Source organism: Pagrus pagrus (assembly GCF_965226575.1).
Source record: "Pagrus pagrus genome assembly, chromosome: 16".
NCBI lineage: Eukaryota > Metazoa > Chordata > Actinopteri > Spariformes > Sparidae > Pagrus > Pagrus pagrus.
This window is the reverse complement of record NC_140200.1, coordinates 18396445-18424345: the sequence shown is the minus strand read 5'-3', so window position 1 is coordinate 18424345 and position 27901 is coordinate 18396445. Positions and strand designations below refer to the sequence as shown.

Sequence of the window (27901 nt, the reverse complement as noted above, 5' to 3'; positions counted from 1 at the left end):
ATCAATTGTTCTATATTGGCATTTTAGAAACATCAGATGACACAAGAAGAATCAAGATGTTATTTTTCTCACTTTATTCTTTGCCATTACTCTTGTGGTAAGAAACAAGCAGCCACTTACAGATTCAACAGGTTCACTGTCCAACACAACAAGAATCTACAAACACACACAGCCACTGACCAGTCACAGTGCCTTCAAAACAACAAAACCATCCAACAATAAAATAACGCCATTGTAGGTTAATTGTAAAAAACAGCACCAGTTGTTGTGAACCTGTGGCGTTGAGGAGAAGTTGTACTCCTTCGTCTCCATGTGGTGCTCTTCATGCATGAATGTGGGTGTGACACGGGTGATTCACATTGGCACATTTATCCTTTCAACTAAAAAACAAAACAAAAACATCCTAAATATATAGTTCACAGACAAGAAGACGTGGTCATGTATAAATATAATACTGCTATTCAGGAATGAGACATCGTCAGGAGGTGAGAGGATCAGTGGTTTTCTTCAGCCTGTGCAGCTCAATCTTCCTGCTCTGTGGAGACACACTTCTCTAACAACAGTCCCATCTTATTCCTACAAACAGGAAGTTTGCTTTCAAAATGCAGTCTGTGAGATGTTACTGAAACTCAACAACATCATTTCATTTCTTTCCATTACTTTCTGGTCCCTCTGGGGCCTCATTTGTTAACTGTGAAAACTCATTTCAACACTTTCTTATTGTGCTTGATGATGTGCAAACATTTAAAACTAGTATTGTTCATGAGAAGTGTAATCACAGATAAATCACTTGCCAATTTAGATAAACAATGCCTACTATTGGACATTTTATACATAGGATTATACAAGCTTTTCTTGTTTTTGTCAGAAAATTAAAGTCTTTTACGGACAAGCCACTTTCGAAAATTCCAAATCAAACCTTGTGGCCTTACCGAACTCTCCTTCTAACTCTGTTTTGATCTCCTGAAGGAGAAATCCTGGCTCTGTAGCTAAAAAGATTCACTGGTTAGTTGCTAGCTTAGTCAGACTGTCGTTGGGTACCAGAAGGGCAGAGTATCCACAAGTTTTCTGGGGAAATCATTATTAGTGATCTTTCTGGTGCTCAGTGGAACTAGCCTAAGAAATTGTCACAATAACTGATGGACTGGCAGGACTTTCAGGGCTTTTGAAGCATTAGATTTGATAAATGATAGAATAAAATAACAGCAAGCATTATTCTTTCTTATGTTTTGTTTCGTCAGTAGCAAAGTCACAGAAAGCTTTTCCTTCTTGATATCCTTGAAATTACGTTCTCTTCATCCATCCTTCAAGAAACAGAACTGACTTTTCTTTTCAGTCTTTTGAGTCCTTTGCAAGGTCTATAGATGCCACACTTCCATGACAGAAATGCTTACATTTAGCTGTTGTGGGACCAGATTTGTTCTCACCCACAGGTTGTATACTTCAGTAACTATAGACCCTGCTACGTAGCAGGTGAGGCAGGAATGTATCCAGGATATGTGAGTGTTGTTTCAGTCAGAGGCAGTGAAAATATAAGGATGGATAAAGTTGAGTCTGGCTCTATTTTAGAGAGTGTAGGTGTAAGATCACACGGTGTTTCGAAGCAGTTGGATTTCACCACCACACAGCACAGTTCATCCATTGGAAATAAAAACACTGTTAGAGGAACCCACAGTGCAGCAGGAAGCCGAGCACAGTGGGCGTTTAATCACAAACAGAATCCACACACATCTTCGTATGAGTCTAAAGCTATGGTGTCTACAGTGTACTGTATGTTTGCGTGTGTGTGAGTGAGTGACAGGGGTATAATAGATAATTCACTGAATCCAGTTGTACTATTTTTAAATAATTCAGTCGACATCACTTCAGTTGAAACCATCAAAAACTGTACTGTTTTTTATCTTTCACAGTTTGTTTAGTTTGCGTTACTTCACAGGATACGAGCAGGGTGATAATGAGCAGACTTTGTCAATGTTAGTATGATCAGCTTGAATTTGGTAAAACATTTTAAAATCACGGTTAGCCCTTCACTCTCGTGTAATTAGTCAGGTCATTCACTCCAATTAAGACACAAATTAGATTTGTAAAAGTCACTTTGGCAGATCACTGATCATCAGTTAGGTCTTCCCAAATCACAGACGTGCTTGAATTTATTTTCCCTTCTTAACTTTAATCCTGTGGTTGAAAATCAGTGCAGTTTTCCTGGTTGCTCAGAATTATACAAAACAAGGAGGGTCGGACGGGTGAAGCTCCAGCACCAGTGATTACCAGATACCACTGGAGCGGCCACCAGGAGGGGCCAGGATCCGAGCCGAGGATCTCTTCGGGATGTGGTCGTCAACCTGAGACCCTGAGAGGAGAACACAAATTTGCTACATAAAAATCACCAAAAACACAGTTTTATTAAACAACCGCACTGTTTTTAGTTTTTTTCCAGCCTACCTGAGAGGCTAAAGGAAGACTCATGAAGGTCTCGGACTCCCTGGTGCACACGAACCCCCTGGGGCCCTTTGTTGGACATCTCTCCGTCTATGGGGCCTAAACCGAGCTCCTTCTTCATGGTGTTTGCCACCTTGGCCACGTCACCAGAATACGGATCCCTCGCAACCCCTTTATAAGCCTGAGTCTGAAACAGAGAGGGAAGAGGTGAACAGTCAAGAATAAATACAGAACACACACAGAATACAATACAATGGGTATGGATATTAAACTGGCAATAAAAAAGTTTTTTTGCTTTAACATATTGTAATGAAGTAAATGATTGCACAATGAAATGGCTGTAGAATAACAACACCATCTGCTTTTCGATGGTTCCCTACAAACCTCACTGCTGTTTTGTCTGACACCACATACAAAATCTACCAGGTAAATGAAGACTGGTGGTGATCTAGTGCAGCCTGGCACCATCTCTATTGCAGACTAAATACAAGAATAAACTCAATATTGTGCTGTGTTGTAGTGACTGATTAAAAAAGGAAACCATCCAGTTGTCTTTGTGACAACAGCAGCAACACTAATACCAATTGGAATAGCTAGTAGGAGAGAAAGGTTGTCTGTTTCCACTTTAAGTAATTAATGATCATAAGTTGCATATGGGGATGGCTATATAAGTATTTGACCTGACATTTATGGTTCTCATCTTAAGGAGCATCCTCCCGAGTAGACTAAAGATCTCATCTCAATCTCATTGTATACACTATCTTTTCTATTTTAGTTTTTATTGTTTTTTACTTGTTCTTTGTTACTTTTACACTTTATTCTTCTATTGCGTTTTTGTTTTTTTATTCTTATGTTACTGTAATTTTGAGCATTCTCTGGCACAAAAACTTCCTTGTGGATTTTTCTGGACTTTTTCTGGACTTTTATAGACTAAAAAAATCCATATTTTTCAAAGGAGCCAACCAGTTTAAGATGCCATGGTCATTTTGTCCATATGCAGTCAAAAACATGTAGATTAAATTAAATTCAGTGCCAGTGGCCTTTTTCAAGGCACTGGCCTGGAGATGGAGTTGGTCCCCAGGTGCCATATACCATATGGCTGCCCACTGCTACTGAGATACGCGGAGAACCACTTTCACTCATTATACATTGTATGAGACAAATACAGACGCTTCCTCTTAGACATTCTTGTAGGGAGGTTTACATTAAACAAGAAATCTACTTCTTTATAAGTAACAAGGCCATAAAAGGTATAAAAACATTGAAATGCAGAAAGCGTAGAAAATTAATTCCCAAAAGCTAGCAGTATAAATCACCCAGTGCATCTAAAACAGAGCAGACCCAACCCTGCAGGGTTTGGGTGGAGGAGGTTTTTGCAGACAGCAGCAACAGAAAAACAGCGTCAGCGTGCAGAGGGAGCAAGAGCATTAAATCCTTTATATGGACTGTCAAATCAGTGCAGTTAGACACAGTATGATGGGTGTGTTAGTAGCAGCTTCGCTGTCGGCTGACACAGCAGAGCACAGCACGAGTCCTGGTGCACTGACAGAACTGCCTAACCTTTGAAGAAACTCTTAGTCATTTGATTCTGCTTTTATATAAAACAAATGTGACTGAATGAATGAAAGTGAACGCACCTTTTCTCTCTGCACCATCTTCTTGTAGAGGAAGTCAGGGAAGGTGCGCTGTGGGTAGAACTTTCCGGAGCCCTCGGCACACATGAACACACCGTTCTCACACACCAAACGTCCTCGGCTGATGGTGACCAGGGGAACGCCATGGCAGCGCAGCCCCTCGTACAGGTTAAAGTCTCCGCCCTGCACCTGAGTGCTCACAGAGATCGTCCTGCGAAGACGGAACAGCCATTTAATACCAGTGCTTTTTCTTTTTCATTGAATCAAACAAAAATGACAAGTAATCTGTGTTTGTGAACCACTTCATCACCTTGTTGCATCAGGATCCCAGACTACGACATCAGCGTCAGCCCCAGGGATGATACGACCCTTGCGTGGGTACAGGTTGTAGATCTTCGCAGCATTTGAGCTTGTCACTGCCACAAAACGATTCTCATCCATTTTTCCAGTAACCTGCAAGTATAAATGCATTAAAATGAACTTAATTAATGCCAGGGAAATACAACTACAAATACAACTCCATCTATTTGCAGAGAGAGTCTCCTCCTGTTACTGTCACTAAAATATGTCACTAAATAACACACACAAACTTGCTTGCAGGTTTGTATGTGTGTCTACTGTATGTGCGTACATACCACTCCCCTCTCCCAGATGACACTCATCCTGTCCTGGACACCAGCCACTCCATGAGGGATCTTTGTGAAGTCCTCCTTGCCCAAAGCTCTTTGCTTGGTGCCGAATGGACGGTGCTCCGACGCCACAACACTCAGAGTGTCACTGGAAACAGGATGTCCATGTTCAGTATAGTACGTTATTTTAAATGCCAATACAATTCTAAATCATCAGTAATCATTGAGCTCAATTATCATAAAAAAATCATGTCTGTAATGTCTTTTAGGGGCATGTTTTACAAGTACAGTACATTTATTTTTGGACTGAGCACATACTTGCCCAGCAGGCCCATGAGGTATCCGGGCGTGTTGGGGTCGATGCGGAGAGGAGGGACAATGACGTGGGCAGCAGCGTGAGCCCAGTCCTGGTGATAATACTGCATCCCATTCAGCACTGCATGAGCTACTGTGGTCTCTGCATGGACCACCTTACCTACAGACATGAACAAAAGAGGCTTGTTTAAATCATGTTCATCTGCTTTATATCATCACAACTGTAAAAATCTTCATGCTTGAGGAACTTGAATACTTCATACTGGTTTTTTTTAGCTTCTCACCTTGCATCTTAGCAGCAGCAATCATATCTCCAGCAGACATACTGGACACGTTCACCAGGTAGATTGGGCAGCGAGCCTGCAATCACCAGAGCATTCATTCATTTATTAGTGACATACAGACACCTGCACACAGACAAGATATTAAAATTGGGTTAAGCATCTGTTTACCCTGTTGGCGATGGTGACAGCTCTGTGAGTAGCCTCAGACTCCAGCTGTAGACAATAAGACAGAATCACAAAGTGAGAAGTTTAATAAATACTTTTTTAAACATTTATATATTAGGTCTTTATCTTGAATTCTATCCAAAGAGACTGCAATATGTGAATGGTCATGGTCAGCTTATTTATCTTTACAGGAACATTCGACTTTAGACCAGTTAGTAACGACAGTTAAGGGCTTTTCACACTGCATCCGTTTAGCCCAGGGCTATCCTGGGATAAATAAGCCCTTTTCCACACATACATCGTTAACCAAGAGTTAACCTTGGCCCTGGGCTATACAATAACCACCGCTTTTCTACAAGCCCTGGGTTGAATGTCCTTTGGACCACATAATTAACGTTTACATTCTAGATGATGCATGACTACTGCCCAAGTCCAATGTTTACTTTGACCCGGTTTCACACTGGCACCTCTTAGCCCTGTGTTCAGTCGATTTTCAGGGGATAAACCTGCAAACTCAGGGCTAACCAGCAAGCACACTCCAAACTTGGTGTTATCCCACTTGGAAATTTGCCGGGATTTAGGATAGCGGCAGTGCTAAAGCTTTGTTGGCCAGGATTCTACAATTGCTTTTAGCATCGGGCTAAGTGCAGTGTGAAAAGCTCTTTGGATCATATGTATTACTTTTAAAATTAATTCAATGTGGTTAAGCACCAAAACTCATCGTGCCTACAAGTTTGTCTAAATCTAATTTTCATTGTGATGAAAACAACCAACCCTTAAAAATTAGGTATTAATCAACATTTTAAGGATTCAAAGAGAAAGAGAAAAAAAATTATAAAAAACAAAACAAAACTAAGAGCACAGAAAATCTAAAATGCTTCAATTCATGTCACTTTAGAAGAGATGAAAATCTCCAGGAAAAATTACTGAGTGACAAGAAATAGCCTTAGAAGGAAATGTACCTCTTCTGGTCGACTGATCTCAATGCCCTCCGGTCCACTGATGCCCAAATCCAGAGCCTCTTTTGCGCTCTAAAACACACACAAAATCATACACAAACACTTCAACATAAGTTCAATTTTACAATTTTATAAATAACTTTTGCTTTGAGAATCAAAATAGACATATTTTATCAATGTTGGAAAAGATGGATTGAGTTTCTTAATCTATATAGAACAAGTTTCAAGTAAAGAAGATCAGCTATATTGCACATATTGCTGCTCTTCTACACACACTCTTTTGGGCTTTGTTTGTTTGTTTGGTTTTAAAATTAAAAGAAAGAAAACAAGTGAATACATGTGTGTGTTGATTTGAGTGTTTTTGGATGTGCACCTCAGCCACCAGCTCTCCATTTTCAGCATGGACGCGTGCGATGGCCCCGATGTCCTTACAGGTCTGCAGCGCCTGGTAGAGCTCAGAGTCCCTCAGCATCATGAAATCTTTGTAGGCCATGAACATCTGGAATGAGTTCACTCCGTGCTCCCTCACCAGGGTCTCCATCTCGTTACGCACCTGATCACAGGACAAAGGTCAGGAGGTCAAGGATCTGAAATTATTCTGGCAGCCAATCACTGTTGAGGACTAGGGGAGTTTGTATTAGCAGAGGCAGACAGTAGAGAGTGTTAGCCAGGGGAAACACTGTCTTTATTGTATGTGTGTGTGCTTATGTGTGTGTGTGTGTGTGTGTGTGTGTGTGTGTGTGTGTGTGTTATATGGGGCATGAAATGAGCTTGGAGATCAGCCAGAGTGAGATCACATTGCATTCACATTAGTGAGTATCACAGTCCCACAGAGACATTTACCCATAGTAAAATCCATTTAATTCAATCAAAATACAGTAAATGGAAACTATATGATGATTTGAAGAGTATATATTCTAGTTATACTGCAGTAAAGTGGTCATCAAAATTCAAATGAAGGAGAATACATCCTCACTATGTCCACATAAAAGAAGCATTGTACCTGTAGTATCGTCGTTCATGCAGCACACATTAACCGTACTGTCATCAGGAACAATGCACAAAATCAATGCTGCTAATTAAATAAACTTCACATGAAAATTTCTAGTTTTTGTTTACTGTAATTTATTCGAACGGAGTCAAAGTCAGTAGGATATAAAGCCGTTTTTCTGAAAATGACAGAGCAGGTTACACATACTTTCATACCTGCAGGAACAATGCTAGAGAGAAGAGGTAATAATCAGTTTTTAAGTGTGATTTATTATAAACACTTGCAAGGAATTTATAAAAGGTATTCATCAAATACAACAGCAACATGAGGCCATTAAGGCTGAAGTAATTCATCAACCAATGAATCATTATAAACTGAACATCTTTAGGTTTTTGTGCTGTTGGTTGGACAAAACCAAACATTTGAAAACATCATGTGAATCCGAATAACTGTCAGATTAATTGATAATGGCAATCTTTCTCGTTTACAGCACTAGTTACAAGTATATCATGGTTTTACAAGGAAGAGTTAGGGATGATGATAATGTGGTGGATCTGCACAATTAATGGAAATCAAAATCACAATATGGCAATAAGTGCAACATCCAAATAACAAGAAGCTACAATTTTTGAATAAAGGTAAAATGTTTGACAAAACAGCATTTTAATGCAGCATTCAGAAATACCCTGGCATATGAATGTATGCATTTGTTTGGTACAGACACAAACAAATGTCACATCATCGTGATTGTAGAAATGTTTTTCAGTGAAAATGAAAATTCTGATGAAAAAATAATCATAACTCTGTATCATATCACAATCGCAATATCTGTCAAAATAATCGCAATATAATTTTTTGAGAAAATATTGTGCAGCCCTACAATGTGGCAGCAGACGATACAGCACAGATATTAAAGCCAAAGGCTGAATGAAGCATGTTGACTCATAGAATCTGCCTAACGTGCCCAGTGAGCATGTGTGTTAACCTAGTTCATGTCAGGTTTAATCTAGGTCATTACACATTTTACCCATATATGAAAATGGTTTGGTTGATTTATTATTCATTCAGCAAAGATAAAAGCTTGAGGAGCAAAACAACAAAGAATGATATCTGTTCATAAAAAAAAAAATATCAATGCTGTTCATTGGTCCTGGTACAGTTCACATGTTGTCCCCTCATTGGCTCTTACCTTTGATCCCCACCAGGTCACCCCGACATGAAGAGCGTAGTCGCAGCAGGCCTTGGCATCAGCCTGACCTCGGCAGTTCTCGTAGGCGTCCAGCAGGGAGCAGTGTTGCTCAGGCAGGACCATAGCCATTACCATGGTGGTGCCACCCATCAGAGCCGCCTGGGTGAGGTGAGGGGGTGAGGAGAGGTGAGAGGAAGGAGGGAGAGAAAGAGAAAAGAAAGACTGATTAGAGACGAGAACAATGATGCCACTGTAAAGCACATAGACAGTGCTTGTCTTGGTGACAATGAGCAATAGTGCTTCCTCATGAACTGTTTGCTCATCATCATCATCATCATGGTCGACTTGTTACTAGTTGTATAAAGACTGATGCACAAAGACTGACATAGTTATTCACATACAAGTGTTAACAGCTAGAAAGCTTCAGAGATGAAGACGAACTTCAAGCTTGTTGCTTTGTTTTTCTTTCTGTGTACAATTTCTGTATTCTGATTCTTGTTCTGCGTCCCTCCTCCGTTTCCTTATTATAACAAAATAAAACCTAATCCTATAAAAAAAACATTTGATGATGTTGATTTGCTCCCTCTGAGAACAATATTCCTTTGAAAAATCTTTAAAAAAGTTAACTTTTCTGAAGCTGATGCCTGTTTTTCGCAACAAGACAGGAAACATAAAAGGGGGAAGATGAGGATGAGAGAGAAAATGACTGATGAAGAAAGGGAGAAAGTGCAGAAAGTTAGACATTAAAAGACACAGAGAAGTATGAGAGCAAAAAGAGGATGACAGGCTGTAAAAAATGACGGGGAGTGGTCTGCGTTGACTTCATCTTGGTCGACTTTTGTGTAGCCATGACAACAGATACTGCTCAGCCATGCCTGTCGTACATCCCCACCCTCCTCCTCCTCCACTCTCCATCTGAAACTCCTATTTAATATCCTCTTACAGAGTCTAACAGGGATATTGCACCGAGGCATGATGGGGAAACAGACAATAATCATTTATGAAACAGGAAATCAGCAGGGAGAGATAAAAACAGGTAACATCCCATGTCCCAATCAACCTACTTCAGTTCATTTTCACATCATCTGAGCTAAAACAGGTGCTCACTACCAAAATAGTGCTCATCTTCAATCATTTCTACAACGTGGCCTGAATAAAATGATATTAAATATGAAAACTCTGATTTTTATGTCAGTGTTCCAGACTCCAGACGTGTCGCAGACAGGGGCGGGCTCATCTACTTATAAGTGACAGCTCCGCCAGCCAACGAGCTATCAGGTAGACCATTACCATAGTAACCAGACCGAATCATCTGCAGTGTCAGCATAAGGTCTCTGCATACGTGTGTGCATGAGTGGTGTAGTGTCATTGATCACTGTCAGTGTGTGTGTGCGTGTGTGTGTGTGTGTGTGTGTGTGTGTGTGTGTGTGTGTGTGTGTGTGTGACTGTGTGTCAGAGGACATGGACACAGCTGGGGATTGTGGGATTTATACTGTCTGCCTGCATGGCCTTAATTAAAAATTACTGCCAGTACACTTCTCAAAAAAGGGAGATTGTGTGAGCAGAAGAGGTGAAAGAAACTCGACGAAAGAGCTAAAGGGAGAAAGCCATGTGCATGTATATGTGATTGGTATACTGAACAATATGATTGTGCATTTTCATCAGTGCGAGTGTTGCTGAGGAAAGTATCTGACTTTCCTCTGCCAGGCAGGAATAAAGAAACTGTCTGCAGGATGAGATGTCTTTAATCCTGCCCTGTTTCCTCTTTTTAGGCTGCATCTGTAACTACAGTCTTATTTTAGACTGTTCTTAATTACAAATCTGCTACGAAAAGATTTAAGAAGTAGCAAATCAACACTGACAGGCGGTTATCACCCATAATACATATTCAGTCTGGGCTGCTCTGATGAAATTGTTTGAAACTGGAGTTGCTGATGAAACCAGTGGAGGAAGCAGACGAATCAGGCAGTTTTTCAACATTTCTCTTGTAAAAACATCAGTTTTAGTTCTTTGTTCAGTACACTCTGTTTGTGAGCAGACATGTTTTGTTAATAGATGCAGATATTATTTTTTATCCTAAAAAATGTCAAATTACTGTAAAATGTTATCATATGTAAAATATTTCATTAGACATCTAGGATTTTATTTGACTTACTACTTAAAGATCCCTTCCAGCCACATTTCTTACTTACTATCTTATGTCTTTTCACTAAGTTCCAAGTATTGGATCAGTATTGGCTTCCAAACTATTTTGGACTGAAAACAACCTTCTAGTGTCAAACTCTACACATACATCATCCTACACAGTAAAGCTCATACATTCAACTGTAGGAACACGAAGAAACACATTTTTCACTGTCGGGGGTCTATGATATGAATATGTTGTGTTAATTTAAACATGAACTGTGTGTTATGATAAATGTCAACACCCATAACGTCGCCCTTAAATGATTTTCACATTTTGTTTTGCAGCTGCAGTAATGGTTAAGTAAGTGTATGGCATTTTTTTAAACTTATTATAACAGAAACATATTTGTTGTTGTAACAAAAAACACTTTGTTGTCATTGTGTTAGAAAAAACAACAAACATACTCTACATATGGTGCAGCTGACTGTAAAAGCAGACTGTGTGTTTATCCTGTTGTTAAGCACTACACCATCAGATCATCAACATGGCTTTAATCTAACAGCTCTCTTGTCAGTAAACCCGACATACTGTCTGTATTCCCCCCTCTGATTCCTTAAACATGTTACTGATCCTTGACAGCAGGGTTAAAGTGGATGTTGACAAATAAATCCCAAACTGTGTTTTAACATGAATCCCCCACTCTATTAAAGACCCCAACTCCTACTGTGAAGATAATCCCCCGACAAGAAAGTAAAACAGACAGAAGGAGAGGGGGTGAATGTGCATCTGTCAGTGTGTGCTGGCAGCAGATTGTGATGCACAAATCACTGCAACTAAAACAAAAGTCAACATGGTATTATATAAAAAGAAAACTATCCAATAATCAATTGCTATTTATTGAATAACAATACATAACTCTGACTCATCAACAAAAACTGAAATGACCAATTTGAAGCAGAGCTCAAATGATTATTCGAATATACGATTAGTCAATTGGAAAAAAATGATCCACTGTCATTAGCAACTGTGTTGATAATTTATTAATTTAATTAAGCAAAAGAGCAAAAAAAAATCACTGCTTCCAACATCTTACAGGGAGTGTTTGCTGCTCTTTGTCTGTTGTAGTAAACTGAATATTTTGGGGTTTGGGACAAATTTGAAGACAACATCAACATCTGAAAACGACAGCACTTAAAAACTGAGGAAGTAACTGGCAGATTAATCGACAATGCTAAAAACATTAGTTGCAGCCTTAATTTTGAGTCATCACAACATTTTTGCAATTTTATAGACAAATCATGAACTAAAAAAATATTTTTAGTCGTAGCCCAAGTTTCCTGTACGCGATGACAATAAATCATTTAATAGTTCAATAATCAAATGATCCCAAAAAACCAATAAGCACACAGAAAGCTACATGTACTATATGTATGACAGAGGGGGAGGGAGGGGGAGAGAGTGAGTGAGACGTGACAGATCTGAGAGGATGAGAGGGTCTCTGCATCATGGACTCTGGGAGAGGCTATCAGAGTCAGACAGATTACAACTGCTGCTCTGTGAACAGCCTCTATCAGGACCTCTCATACTTCCCATTACAGCTGAGCAGCTCACCGTCTTTCATCCCCTTCACCTCCTCCTCCTCATCATCTCCCTCTACGTCTCCTGCCTGCAGAGACATTAAAAAGATCTCTGCAGAGCCTGCTCAGAGAGATACAGAGCTGGTCTGATGATATTTTAGCTGAGTATTTGTCTTTTCTAAAATAAATCAGATCTGATCTGGTGCAGTCAAGCTGAAATTCTTACTTGATCGATATGATTGATCATTACTGCAGTAGACTGATTGTGGATCACAGTGAGAGGGGATCAAACTTAAGTCCAGTGTAAGTACAGTACACAGTATTCAGTTTGTAGTTAAGAGTACAAATGTTGTAGTGTTATGGGAGTGTCTGGTTGTATTGTTGGGGAGTTGTTTGCCTGCTGGTCACACTGGCGACAATGCTTTTGCTGTAACCATTCAGCTACAGGCACTCCCATAAGTTTAAATGGTTGATCAGGCCTATTCAAATATTTTTTCAGAAGGGCCAGATTTACAAAAAAATTATATTATATATTAAAGAAACAACTTTTTAATCTAAGAAGCTAGTTGTCAGTTTGATTCTTGTAAATGTCCTTTGCTTAGATAGTCATAGACATAGACATAGACATAGACATTACTAATGAATGGGCTAATCAGTCTACTAAAAAAATATCTAAGGGCTGAGATGAGGTTATTAAAGGGCAACATTCGGCCCACAGGCTGTATTGCAATTACAACAAACTATAAATGAAATAACAGAGAAAACATACATTTGCAAAAACATTATTTACTTGTTAAGTTAATCAAGTTTGTGGTCTTACTATCTAGCCAACAAAGCTGAAAAAATAGATAAATCACTCTCCTGCTGTAAGTCAGTGTGAATCTGCACTGGAGGGGAGCAGTGGGTGAAACAGAAGGGGGTGAAGCAGAGGAAACAGTGAGGGGGGAAGAGAGGAGGACGGAAGGAGAGGGAGCAGACTGTTAACAAAACGATGGGAGGGAGAGAGGAGGATGCCGGGGGAAATAGTTTTGGGGTTCATCACAATTGCACATGAGCTGTTGCCGCAGCAACGCAGTCACCATAGAGAACACACAATACTACCATGGACATGCGTGCACACACATTTGCTGCCTCTGATTTCCACACTAAGAGTGGGGGGTTAGTTGCCATGGCAGCGAGGTCAGTGGGTAGGGGTTGGTGATCGGGGGTTGCCGGGGTAAAGCTGGCATATGGACGATTCAATCCCCCCAAATTCCTCTCACCCCAATTCATCTGGCATTCCATTAGACTCGGAGCTCATTCACATACAGCACCGCAAAGACCCTGCAGTTAATGTCATTTACCACAAAATCTTCTAAACGCACTGGCACGGTTTCTAAGAAGAAAGACACTAGAAATTATAATCCAAACATTCAGCTGATCTACTTAGAGGGAAGATATAGTACTGAACCGAAAGAAGGCCAACATGCAGGACTGTGGATGGACATAACAAATAAATATCATGATAAACAAACATTTTCTGATTCAAATTGATCTTCATTTAAATGATCCGATATCATCCAATCTGATTGATAAAATCCTGAGATTGATCTTTCAATACATGTATATATGTCAGTTTCTGAAGTTAACACCTGTCAGGCTCCAAAAAGGGATTGATTTTCCGTTTGGCGAGTAAATCTCTGAAGGCTATCCTCCACACTGACGGACATAGTATCACATCGTCTATTCAAGTCTATTCAGAAAACGAATATACTCAGGATATCGTTGATTGGAATTGAATCAATGGTGATAGCTAGCTCTAATCTTACACAGTATGAGCAAAATTAATTTTCTACAGAAATCTGAATATTATTAGAGATTACTTTTGTTTGCCTGAAATATTTGAAAACAACAAAAATAACAACGCGCAACTACATTATTTTATCTCATTCTCTTTATGTAAGAAAGAAGATAGGTTTGTGATTATGCTTGATACAGATTTATCTTGTGTAATACTACCACCAACACACGCTGAGAGTTTAATTTTGGGGGAATAATTGCTGAACAAATCTCAAAATGATAGACGACAGAATAAAATCAGCATTTAAAACATGTTCTCTAGGCGTTACAAAATTAAAACCAGAGCTTTCTTCAGGCAGTCATCATCTTCTACTATTAAACTCACTAATTTTCTGGAAATCCAGTGTTTTTTTTGGATAAATGTGATTCACCAAGAAAATCATGATCATAAGAAGGAACATTGGTCCTAAACGCACAATTGCTGTAAGCCTTCAAAATGGATTTCTGCAAATTTGTTTGATCTAAGCTTACATTATGTCGAACGACTGCCACACCCTTGTACACCAAGTTGACGGCTATGACTTAAACCCCCCCAGAGATAAAAATCCGTCCTTCAACAAGAACAAAAACAGCCCACAACATCCTCCTACACATTACTGCTCTGGGCAACAATTACACTCCTTTCGGATTTTTAAGTCTCCTAATTATTAAATCATCCTCTCTCCTCTGAGTCTCAGGGGATCAGTGGAAAACATGCAGACCATCTGAAAGAATTGAACTAATAAACCGTATGAATGAAGGCTGAACAGCTGGGTTTGAGTGTGGGTAAAAAGAAGTCTTTGCCATCAACCAGAAACGTGTCACAGCTGTTTGGTTTTACTTCCTAAAGGACCAGCGTGAGAACATATGTGGTGATTAGTCTTGATGAACATATGAAGCTAAAAGCAGGGTGAACATTTGTATATAGAAAGTAAAGAGTGAGTGAGAGAGAAAGTATGTCTGTGTATGACAGCTGCCTCTGGTTTCTAAATGTGTTAATCACAGGCATGCTGACGGGTCATAACACAGTCCTGTGTGTGTGTGTGTGTGTGTGTGTGTGTGTGTGTGTGTGTGTGTGTGTACCTTGGTCCCACTGTAGAAGTCATCCTGAATGGCTGCGTTCATGAAACTGTCCTGCATATGCACACTGGTGTCTATTCCGCCCGGCAACACCAGCTTTCCAGAGGCGTCAATCACCTTAGCCCCACCCGGTATCATCAGTTCCTTTCCAACCTGCCACGAAGAGCAAAAATGCACAAATTACACAACTTTATTAACAAGCAGTTAATCACCTCCTCAGCCTGATTCCTAATAACTTTTATAATTAACTTTTATTTAGCACCATCAGGTCAAAAACTTAATATGTCCCATGTGTCTACCGAACAACTGCAAAATGAATGACATTCCCATCAGCCTCAGCCGTAAATGCTAAACTAAGGTGGTGAATATGGTAAAAGTTTAACTTGCTTAACTTCAGCGTGTTAGCATTGTCACTGTGTGTATGTTAGCAGAAGGACTTAAACCAGGTGACAACACCACCATAATTACTCGACTTTCTACATGTGTTTTTAATTAGGAATGCAGTGATACTTAAGCCAAACGTTGGTATCAACCGATATTTGTCTTGTTGACCACTATCAGCCTATTAGCTGACAAGATGACATTCACCGATACTGGCTGCTATTTATCTGATGTGCCATATCAATTTTTTTGCTGGCATATTAATGAGCTACTGGCTCGTGGCATCCTTGCCATCAGTCTATAAGGCTATGTCTAAGGCTGATAGACAATGCCATCATACCATCATGATTTAAAGGCCCCCACCGGAGAGCACAAAAAACTAGTGTGTCCCCTCAGAGTTGCCGTAAGACAGGAGTTGTTGGCATTTGTGACATGACAGAAAATGACAAGAAGTGACGTATTAAACCCTCTCAATTAGGCAAAACTCAATATGCTCCGTTACACTGGTGGCAGCAGTGACTTTTATTTGCAGGGCTGCTTTTAGTATGTTTTTCTCAATCTCTCAGTGTTGTTGTTAATTGCATTAGCTTAGCTTCCTCAATACAGGTAGCCAGCTAACTTTGTTTCAATCCTATGAGGCTAACACGATGTCATCGTCCATCACAATGATTCACTGTGGTTATCGTCATATACAACTCACGCAACCATAGCTATGAAAGTACTGACAAATTCTTCGCATTGAGTAGGTAGGTGTTCCACGGGATAACAAGTCCTTTAAAGCAGTTTACTATTTTTTCAGCAACTTTTTTCCCTTTTCTTTAAAGAAGGTTATATTAAAGGTTGTTTACTGGTTGACTTATATGACCGTATTTGTGCTCTTTTAAAGATGTTGTAATGAAGGGCTGAATTACTTTTATAATCAAGATTTCTTTGTTTCCCTTGCACAACGGTATTGTCCCAAAATTTCTCAATTGGTGCATCCCTATTTTTAACTGTAAAGTTAGACATTTCAGCTGTTAATAGGCTCTGGCTTCACATACATGCTTGAATAGTAAATGCTCACTGCAAAGTAACCATAGTCAGTGCCAACACATACAGCACTTTGCAAGTGAGTGGGAGTATCAAGGAGCTGGAAGAGAAATACCACTCTGCTTTACATTGTAGTGTTATCAACCTACACCTTAGTCATCATTCTTTTAAATATGTTGTATATTATCACCTACTTAATGCCTTAAAAATGATCACTTAACTGGCAAATCAAAATAAACAACCTTATTCACACGTGTCTATGTTTAAGTTCTCCAAACACCGATCCTCTCAACAATACTGTTACTGGAAGGGAAATAAGCTTTCACAAGGTGTGTGAGCTCGACTATCTATGGCAGTGGTGTTTCAGTGGGATTACAGCTGAGCTCTCCAGGTTTCTGAGTCGAATGCATCCTCCTCACATAAACCGATGCTTATTTCCATGACAACGCTCTGTGAGCTAATTATAGCTTTCACTATCATCGTGCAGAGGCCGCAGAGTTCACAGAACAGTCCATTCTCCTCATAATGTATTACTGAGGAATGAGTCACACTAACAGCTGGGGACGCTCTGGACAATGAATGTGCCAGTCAAAGTGTGTGCTTGTCTGTCATGACAGACAAAGAAATATGCTGAGAAAAATAAGGGTATGACTTATGTTTTAATGTGCATGTTATTGTGTGAAAATGTGTGTATTTGTACAGCATGTGTGTGTAAATATGGTCTACCTGCTGAATGATGCCGTTCTCAATGTAGACATCTGCTTCTTGGGTGAAGTCATCATTGACCACCTTCCCTCCCTTGATGAGGATACGCATCGACCCCATGTTGGCAGCCATAGTCCTACCAGAGGAACAAAAAAGACATTTCACTTTAATATTACACTATAAACATGGAGACCATAATGTCAACACTGTTACCACAGAGCTTGAGTTCTGTGCTGGCAGCTTCCTGTCGGAAAAGAAATGGGAAATAACCAAGAAAATGCTGCTGTATGACTCATTTGGCGTGTCTGAGTGGCAGCCCAACTGGAAACCACTTATTTGTGCACTCCTCCCACAAGGCTGTCCAATGTTTCTGTGCAAAAATGATGAATTACATTTTGCCTAACTGTTCCATGTTTTTGTGCAGATTGAGCCTTAAAAAATGGTACTGTTTGAAAGGAGACGGATCAAAATGACAAAAAAAACATCCCTCTTACAAGTAGGTAGATATTTCAGGTAAAAGTCTAATATGTGACTTGTGGCATTGAGTATGTTTCACGGCCTTTGTTGCAGAAATTATGTTGTAATATTCTCTAATAAGAAGTTTTCACTCATTAAAAAACAGATTGGTACGATGCTGCCTCTGATTGCTGAAACATAAGGAGCTAATAATCCATAATTATACCAGATATAATTATCTGTTCATCTTGTTTTCTGCTGAGTAACAGTTTCTGACACATATTCTGTCTTTTCATCTCAGGAGATGGAAAACTTCCTCCAAGCTTTTAGTGTGTCAGCTCGGTCTATGAAATATTAAGTGGCGAGCAGAGGATCCATAATTTACAAATCTATTACAGTATCTGTGGGATTGGAACAGATTCTCAGAGTAGCATGGCCTGACGGAAAGTAGAGGCTTTTTATACCTGCTTACTTGATTGTCTTACCAGCTAAGACAGCTGGGTTTAAAAGACCAATATTTACTGTTTTTCACTCCTGTTTTTAGTGGACAAGTTGGACTCTAATGGATACAACTGTCCAGAGCTGAAACAATTAGGGAATTAAACTGACAAAATAACAATGTTTTCATAATCCGTTTATTTATTGAAACCCACAGTATGTAGTTTCTGTTGCTAGGTTTCTTTCAATCAAAACAATGAAAACAAAATATGTAGTTTGATGACGTTGTGAAGTAACGTGTGATCATGGGGGTTGTGTTTCTTTTTTGGTAAACAACGACCACTATCTGGCGTAACTCAGGCACAAATTTTCAAGGATGAGGTAATGTATTGAAGTTTTACACCTGCTAATTTTAGTCATGTCTGACATTTTTCCCAAGAGTTGTAGCGATGATCATTACCATGAATATAATGATTTCTCTGTGTTTGAACACTGTTGTAGATAAATAGCAAAGGTCTCGTCGATTTTAGACTTTTTAATGGAGTTACATACTGTATTATAAGTAGTTTTTTGGGCAAATATTCCAAACATTATGTTGTTCCAGCTTTTCCAATGGGAGGTTTTACTGGATGAGATACTAAACTGAATATTTGCTGGGTTTGAACTGTTAGCAATTCATCTAAGACATTATCTTGGGCTTTAGAAAACCCTCATTTTTCCAAATCATAGTATAGTATTCAAATCATTAATACTAAAAATAATTGCTGGTTGCAGCCCTACTTCCTATAAATATTTAAAGCAAGATGAATTTCCTAAAGGGCTTCTGATTAAGAAACATGGATCTAATTAACCTAATTTCAGAAATTTTTACTGAAAGTTGCCCAATGAGCACTTTTTAAAATGAATGCCTGGTGGTGTTTGTGGGCATCTATTTTCCCCACCCCCTCCTTTACAAAAGATAATGATAACTTCTGGCAATGGTAATTTCAGGTTGTGTTAGTTACAGTACATGTCGCACACAGCTTATGTACAGACTCCTATTCAGCTAAATGTTGTGGTTTGAGAGTTTCAGACAAGTATTAGCTTCTTGTACTTTCCAATGTTTTGTCTGATGAAATTTTACTTGCAGGTGTGTGTAGGATTTTTGTTAGACTTTCGAGTTTGGATAAATATCTACATATTTCAAAGTAAACTGTACATGAAAAGTGTATTTTTGCAACAAGGATTTTTACCAGGTATTGGTCGAACATGAGATACTTTCAGATGTTTCTTGGGAAAGAAAGCAGCTTGAGCAAATCTAATGGGATCAACAAAAGTGAGAGGTTCCTCTACAAACATCCCTCTGTGTGTATGTGTGTATTCTGCATGGATGGCTGTATGCAATGTGTTTGATGGCAGGATACAATAGCCTCCCAGTCACACAGAATCAACTCAAAGAGATGGAGGAGAATAGAGAGAGGAAGGAAAGGAGAGAGGAGGGGAATGACAGAAGAAAAGAGAACACTGACAGAATAATGAGGAGCTTGAAATTCATACCCCGACCACACAAGGTTGAAATGGGTCCAAAAAGGAGGATAAAAGTTAGCAGAAGTTCTCACTTTAAGAAATACATGAGGCTTTGGATTTCCTGTTGGTCAAGTTATTTTTTAAGTAATGCAAACATACAGTAAATACCAAAATATTGCCTGGTAGAACATATGGTTAGTGCTCCAGTACCAGGCTTCAAGGTATAACTATTTTACTTGCACATTTTGGTGCAACATTTTCATTGGTTGCACTGGTGCACCTATTTATTTAGTAAATAATAAGGTAATTTCTTGTTGCTTGTTAAATGAAGAAAAATGTGCATTTGCACCCTTAATCCAGATTCTTATCATTTACATAACGTATTAAAAAAAATTGAAAATGCATTATTGCGTAGTTGTAAATTTTGCGCTGGTGCACCTAAATGAAAATGGTTAGGTACAGCAGTTCAACCAGTGTAAACAGTTATACTGGAACCCTGAGCACAGTAGAGCTTCAACGTTTGGTCGATTAATTGATTATTTGATTAGTTGATAGAAGAAAATAATTTGCCAATTATGTCAATTTCAAGAAACAAACGTCAAACATTTGTTGGTTCCAGCTTCCTGAATGTATCTGCTTGTTTTTTTTTTTGTTATCACTTATGGGTTCTGGACCTTTTGGTTGAACAAAAGAAGCAATCTGAAGTCATCACTGTGTGTTCTGGGAAATTGTCATGAACATTTTATGGACAAAACGATAAATCGATTAATAATGAAAATAATCGTGAGTTGCGGTCCTTTAGTAGAAATGTATTGACATTTAATTGACACAATTATTGCTCTGAACACAGAAATGTAATGACTGAAATATCTGATTATTAAAGTAGAGAATAATAAAATGTTTGTACTATCTGGCTTTGCTATAAGGCATTCTATAAGCAGTGAGAGAAATCTTTTGGCACGAGATCAGACTCCAGTCTAACTCAGAGAAAACTGATGGGAAAAGACAGGGTGACAAAGAGAAAGAAACAGAAGGGAGGGTGAGGATGAGATGGGTCCACTGATGGAAGAAGAGTAGAAGGGGATGATTGTGTAGAGATGCGGGATAAAGTGATCGTGATAAACTTGGTGGTGGGGTGGGTTGGGGGGGAGGTGCAGTATGGAAGCAGGGCCCTAAAGGCCTGGCAGCCAGAATAAAAGATTGGTTTCCCAGGAGATGGAAACTGGAGTGCTTTCAGTGGAAAAGCCTACAAAGACACACACAAACAAAAACAACTGCATGTCATGGTATGGTGAAGCATACTAAAACACCAAGACTGATTTACCAGCTCGAGTTCTTGATTGAGGTGGATATTAAAAAACTATTTTCCTTCCCTTGATTGGATGATTTTAAATAAACACTCAACCTTCTTAACCTTCTGGCCTTTAATTGTAGTGCCCCCAGCAGGCCAATCAGTGTAACAATTTCTTTATTCTAGACAGTAAAATGTAAAATTGTTTTTGTTGACTCGTATCACACGCTGATGTTCATTTCACATCTTACACAGCTTTTGACCCACTGGAAATGTGTCTGTTCCTATTACTCATCTACTAATCACATAGTCCATCCATTTAATCTGTGGGTTATATAAAAGACCACATTTGATTTTTTGTTACTGTTTCCGAACCCATGCACCTATTAACGTTGATTGCAAATACTTTTAGGATTAAATGTTGAACTGTTATGGTACTGGATTATTACTTTGAATGGTTTCTTTAGACTAAAGGAAAGGAAACAGACAGGAAATATTCCACACACTAGCTGTGAAATGTTTGCTTTGGTTTGAAAAGTCATTTTAGCAGGATGCAGAATATAAAATGGAAGTCGTTTCTTATTCCTACAAGCAGATCTTTGACAGTTGACCCACATTTGATTATTTTGGATGCAGGTGATACTGATGCAGCAAGACCTCTACCCCTTGTACAGCAAGTGAACTGCCACTGTCCAGCCTCACAGATCGACCAGAAACTGACACCATACTGGGAACAGCAGAGGATCACAGTTCCAGTGGGCCAGGTGCCAAATCAAAGGACTGATTGAGTTTGAAATGAGCCTCTCTTGTACAGTAAATACAGACAGACTCACACAATTTCTGGCAAAAATAAAAATGCTTTGGACAAAAGAGATCAACCACTCTTCTTATTGGACAAATGGCATGTAGTGTTTGTTCTGTCTGTCTCGTTTAGTCCCCAGAGTAGTCATGTCAAAAACTTCACCACAGTACAATAGTAAGTAGTAGGCATGTCTACATAAAATTTTGTCCTCTATTACTCGTATTTAAAGGATGAAGCTGCTGTTGTCACTATTTTCCAGTCAGCTCTGTCCAAACCCACACAGCTGACTGACTGACTGTGTGTGGGAATGGGAACGCTGACTAAACAAGACCTCTGCACAGGACAGTAGGAGCTTTGTGTGTCTGTGAGGACTGTAAAGTCTGAGGAAATTAATGTCAACTTATATAATGACATTCTGGACAGTGACACCTTTAATACTGACTAACACACACAGGAAGCCCTTCAGCTGCACAAAGGAAGGAAGCATGAAAACCATAGTGCCCATTGTATGCAGCCAGCAATTGTATGTTGTTGGCTCTAATTATTAATCATTTTAACATGATAAATCAGCATCAATCACAGTCTGATCAGACTGACTGGCTGTCATGAATAATTGATTTAATCTATCTCTAATCTCTAGTGTAGTTTCACTAAATCCAATATTTTCTTCTCCAAAAAGAAGTTTTGTTTGTCCTTACATGGTGTATTCTGAATTAGGAGCACAGACTTTTTACCAAAGAAGTGGGCCAACTTGAAGTAATGTGAGTCGACTTCAGGCGTGATGTGACATGAGGTGACGGAGGAGACGCTACAGGACATAAGGCAACGTGAGGTGTTATGAGGTCCTGTGACGTGATGTGACATGAGACGTGAGGTGTCACGAGGAGTGGTTCGCCGGTCTTTGTCACAGCTACTTATTTGGGTCAGCTTGGTATGTCAGTGCACTTTAAAACAATTTATTGATAAGGAGAAACTTATTTTGATAATCAATTAATCTTTTCAGCCGTTCTTCAAGCAAAAATCTCAAATATTTGCAGATTCCAGCTTCTTAAATGTTAAGATTTGCTGCTTTTCTTTGGGTTTTGTGAGAAAAGAAGCAATTTGAAGATGCCACTGTGGGGTCTGGGAAACTGCAATAGCATTTTTACAATTTTGCATTTTATAGACTAAACAATGAATCAATTAACCATGAAAATAATGGGCAGATCAATCAATATTTAAAATAATTACGAGTTGCAGCCCTAGTGCACTAGGCAATCCAAAGATGACTTTACAACCTAGATGATTTAATGATGACACTGCTTCAGTCAATTGTGTGGCCTCAAAAACTGCATCTAAATATTCAAACTTAAAAGTACAGATCTATTTTAAACTTCTTCAGTGCAGGTCTACAGTGTGTGTATGTGTGCGTGCGTGTTCACTTTCTGCTGTGTCATAGTAGGTATGACAGACAGACAGCCAGAGAGAGAGACACACAGACAAACAGTGCCACACCAGGCAGCATTTCTCACTCACTCTGTGACCAGCTGCCACACACACACACACACACACACACACACACACACACACACGCACACACACGTGCAGTTGCACATGCACAAACACTCATGCTCACAATCACACACACCCAGACACACCCTCTCCATGCAGGCAGTTTTTTTAATGGGGTGTTAATTAATAATGAATGAGGAGCAGCAGGCAGAGTTAGTCCAGACTCCCAAAGTCACATCGTGACAATGTCACGCACACACATAACAACATGGTCATATCTACTCCCAGCCATTTCACAATTTACTATCTAAAACTATTTATCTATCTAAAGTTAATTTTCATGGTCAATTAATCTGTCATGTCTGTTATTTTCTTATTAATCAATTAGTCGTTTGATCTATAAAATGTCAGAAAATGGTAAAAAATGTTGATCAGTGTTTCTCAAAGCCCACAATGACATCCTAAAAATTCTCCACAACCCAAACATATGAAGTTTACTGTCATAGAGGAGTAAAGAAACTTTACAGTTAAGAAGCTGGAATCAGAGGACGCTTTTTTTGTTTTCATAAACAATTTGCCAAACAGATTGATTAATTTAACAGTTGACAACTAATTGATTTCCATAATATAGTTATAACTAAGAGAGGTAAAAGCACTTTGAAAATGTAATCAAAATAAACTGAAACTCTAGACTTTAATTGTAAGTATGTCAAAATATAATTGACAGAGGCAGAGGTGCATCAGAGCCAAAAAAAGGCAAGAGGACTACCAAAACTTCCAGCTCGTGAAAGTGCATGTTTAGAAACAGCATAAATGTGAAATAGTAGCTGCTGACATCCTCAGATGTCTGTTTCTGAACAAGTGCAGGCTACATGTGTGGTATGAAAACGTATGAGTGTGTGTGTGTTGGTGCATGCTGTAAGTGAGAAGAAAGGAGTGGACAGCTGCTGACTCCTGCTTGATGTAGACAGTAATCACCACAGGGAGAGACGGTGTACAGTGTGTATCTGTGTGTGTGTTTATTTGCTTGAATATGTGTTAGCCAGTGTGTGTGAACTGTAGAGTTATTTAAAAAGCAAGAACAAACGTGCATTGACAACTTTACAACCAATTGGTGACAAAAATAGACATTGAACACACACACACACACACACACACACACACACACACACACACACACACACACACACACACACACGATGGTTTAAAGACTTGTGGGTGCTACTGGAGCTTCATGGATGAATAAGCCATTAGTGAATCACACACAGATAAACAACAACAGTGGTCTCATAAATAACTAGGCCATCACTCAGAGGATTAGGGACATCTCTGGCTCTCTGCATGCTCTCTGGTCATGTAAAAATATTTTTTGTGAAAAATGTTTTTATTAATTCATCATTTTCTCTCCTTCACCTTCACTCTCCTCTGAAGAAGTTCTCAAAGAAGAACTTCTTACATTTTTTAATCTGACCTTTGACCTTTCCTTCTGTGCCACCAACAGGCAATATACAATATTGCAAACAGATATCTGATAAATGGCCCCGGAATGTTTTCATTAGCATCAAAAGCTCTTCAACACACTGGATGTAAGATGGTCTTAAACCCCTCCCAGCCACACCTTTCCTGCATCAGAATTTGGGTGTCCACAGCTTTTGTAACTTTCAAAACTGACAAAATGCAATCACGCACACCTCACGTAGCGATTGATAAGTGAGGAGACAAACCAGTTAAAAAAAACAAGCAAACTAATCAGCCAATTATGTTGTTGCACTGGCACGAGCACACAGCTAAAATTCATAACAGTTGAACCAATTTTGAAGCCAGGAAGGAGCAGGTGCTGGCGGACTTCAAATTAGCATCAAGGAGGTGGATATCACACTAATGCACATGATTACCAAGAAAGGTGAGGTTATCTAAGCATTACACAAGGAATATATGATATATAAAATGCAAAATATAAAATGTAATATTTAGTAATATCAGCCTAATATTGAGAAATCTGTATAATCAGCTATTTATTAATATCTGTAAAATTATAGCCGATAAATAGACCCAGAGGCCAAATCACGTTCATTGACTTGCAAGCGCAGCATCTGCACACATTGGGTGGCAGTATGCACCTGTAAAGCTGGCCATGGAGCCATGAAATCAGTCGGTGTCATGAAACTATGTGCATGTGCAGTAGAAGTATATCTGTGGAAAAGGGGTTTTAAACCTATATTTAAATCAGATATGACTGGTTTTATATCCCAGTGACCATTGAAAGTGAAGTTATGTCTCGAGCCCCATTCATTTAGATAAGAGTCTGGTCTTGTTATGAGGAAATAACTGCTCAGGGGCGTTGCCAAGATGGCTGCTGAGTGGCGAAACATGCCGAAAAGGACTTTGGTGCAACACCACGAGTACCTTTGAGGAAAGACTGTCTCAAAGTGTACACCCTGATCCCCATTTGCATGATTCATGGGGTCTCACCCCTGTCTGTGGCAGAAGGCTTTTTTGAGTGTTGGCAATTCAGAACAGCCATGAGTCCTTTTTCCTTCAGATGCGGCCAAACAGCATGTAGTACAATCTAGGTTGTTTCGAGCAAAACTAGGGCTTAGGAAGGACACCAGCATGCCACTCCAAAAATAAGTAAGTAAGTAAGATCTACTCTAAGATCTACTGTACTCTTGTGGTATTTAATGCAACTGTTAATTAAATAGTGTCAATTGTATCCCAGTGTGAATATTGATTCCTTGGTCCTCTGTGGTTTACCCTGCACCAGCTGGCATTCATACATTTTTTATTTAACTATATGATATATGGTTTTGGTGGTCATAGCAGCAGATATAGGATTGGGAATAGTCGATAGACAGAAGGTGGACATTAATTGATTGATTAAGTATAAATTGCCATCCATTTATTATCTAAACCTCTTACTCCCTTATAATTCTGTCCATTCACACCTACAGAAAGAGAAGAGTCCCAGTTACAGCAGCCTAACCTGCATGTCTCTGTACTGTGGGAGGAAACTGACATTGGCAAAGTCTTTCTGGCTCAGTGGATGAACGTGCTGCACATTTATCAAATAAACAAATCAAATATTTTCCAGTTACAACCTCCCAAATGTGAGGATTTGCTTTCTCATCTGCTTCATACTGTTGCAAACTTGTGATGTGCATCCCTATTTATGCAACGCCAATGGAATATACCAAGTGCAGGGAAACAGGTTACATCATCTAATTAGGATGCAATCTAAGATATTCAATTCACTGTGGTGCACTGAGAACCCCCAGAGCCCCTTAAAGCACCCTTGAGGATCCTTAAAACCAAATGATGAAGGCCTCCACACCCCCAGAGGAGGTCTGCATGCAACACCCTCCACACAGAATCCAACAGAAAACAGAGGATTAAATCACCTGTTCTGTTCACATCATGTTCCCAACCACACAAACACGATCATGGCGTGCACACACACACACACACACACACACACACACACACACACACACACCCGTTTGTATGCATGACGACTCCAGATTCCTCTTCATCACCACTATGACTCAATATATTTGGTAGAACCTTTAAACGAATAGCAGACTTACATAACGACCAACACACACACACACACACACACATTACACAGAGACGTATTGCACTGATGGCACGCCGAACACACACACACACACACACACACACACACACACACACCTCACCCATAATTCGTCGCCTAAAGGCACGCGATGCTAGTTTACAACATACGACCAAATCTTGCGTCTGTCTCTATATTTATGTCAAATTTCATTAAAATGTCATTCAGCAAAGAAATGACTCGAATCGATTGATGTCTATTCACGTGTAAACGCAGAATTACATCATTGCTTGAATGAAAATGTACAATAAAAATACTAAAAAACTCTCTTATGTCAAGCTAACGTTGATTTGCCAAGTGTAAACAGCGGAAATTAACGTTTGAACACTGCGGTTATTAACGTCAGACGACATATAACAGATTTCTAACGGTCTAAATCAGCATATTGATTATAAATTCCTTCACTTCTTGTCAAACAGAAAACATAACCCCTGACATCTTGATTTTACCCACATTTTTTGGCTTCTTACCCTTTTTTTCCAGATTCCCAGATCCTCCTCAGCAGGAGCTTCTCGCCTTTGCCCAGCACTAGCCGAGTGCTCGAGGACAGCTGGCAGAGCGCGAGGCGCAGATGCTTCGATGCCGACAGTCCGGCAGCAGCCAATCAGGAGCCGTTCCAACCTGAGCAACGGAAAAATCCACCAATAGGAGACGAGTTGTGTAGAGCGAAGGGGTCTCCTCTCCTCAGTAGACAGGGGCGTGTCTGCTCCTGCCTCCAGAGACATATGTTGCTTTCAAGGCTGTCGGAAATAATGCGGTTAGTACCAGATGAGCTGATTTGACAAATTGTGGATGTTTTTAATATATTTTATTTTTCAATTTAATCAGCAAGTTATAGGTTAATGTGAATGTAAACTATAAACCCAAGTCATCATAGATCATTTCTGTATGTACGGAGAAACTATGTATTATTGTAGCCTAATAAAAATGTTGATATTGAAAGTTAAATCATAATTTTGGACA

The 27901-nt window shown here is 39.4% G+C and overlaps 1 protein-coding gene across 1 annotated transcript; it reads right to left on the bottom strand.

The window, feature by feature from the left end:
• Positions 1-51: 51 nt before the first annotated feature.
• LOC311271818 (dihydropyrimidinase-related protein 5-like) lies at positions 52-27513 on the bottom strand. The gene is made up of 14 exons (XM_084377704.1): positions 27409-27513; positions 17345-17459; positions 15212-15361; positions 8606-8764; positions 6799-6978; positions 6429-6497; positions 5470-5514; positions 5302-5377; positions 5021-5177; positions 4709-4850; positions 4384-4526; positions 4077-4284; positions 2443-2626; positions 52-2350 (listed from the first exon to the last, which is right to left on the bottom strand). The coding sequence occupies exons 2-14, from the start codon at positions 17453-17455 to the stop codon at positions 2265-2267; spliced, it is 1710 nt and encodes a 569-aa protein (XP_084233830.1). The 5' UTR covers positions 17456-17459; positions 27409-27513; the 3' UTR covers positions 52-2264.
• Between the last annotated feature and the right edge of the window lie 388 nt (positions 27514-27901).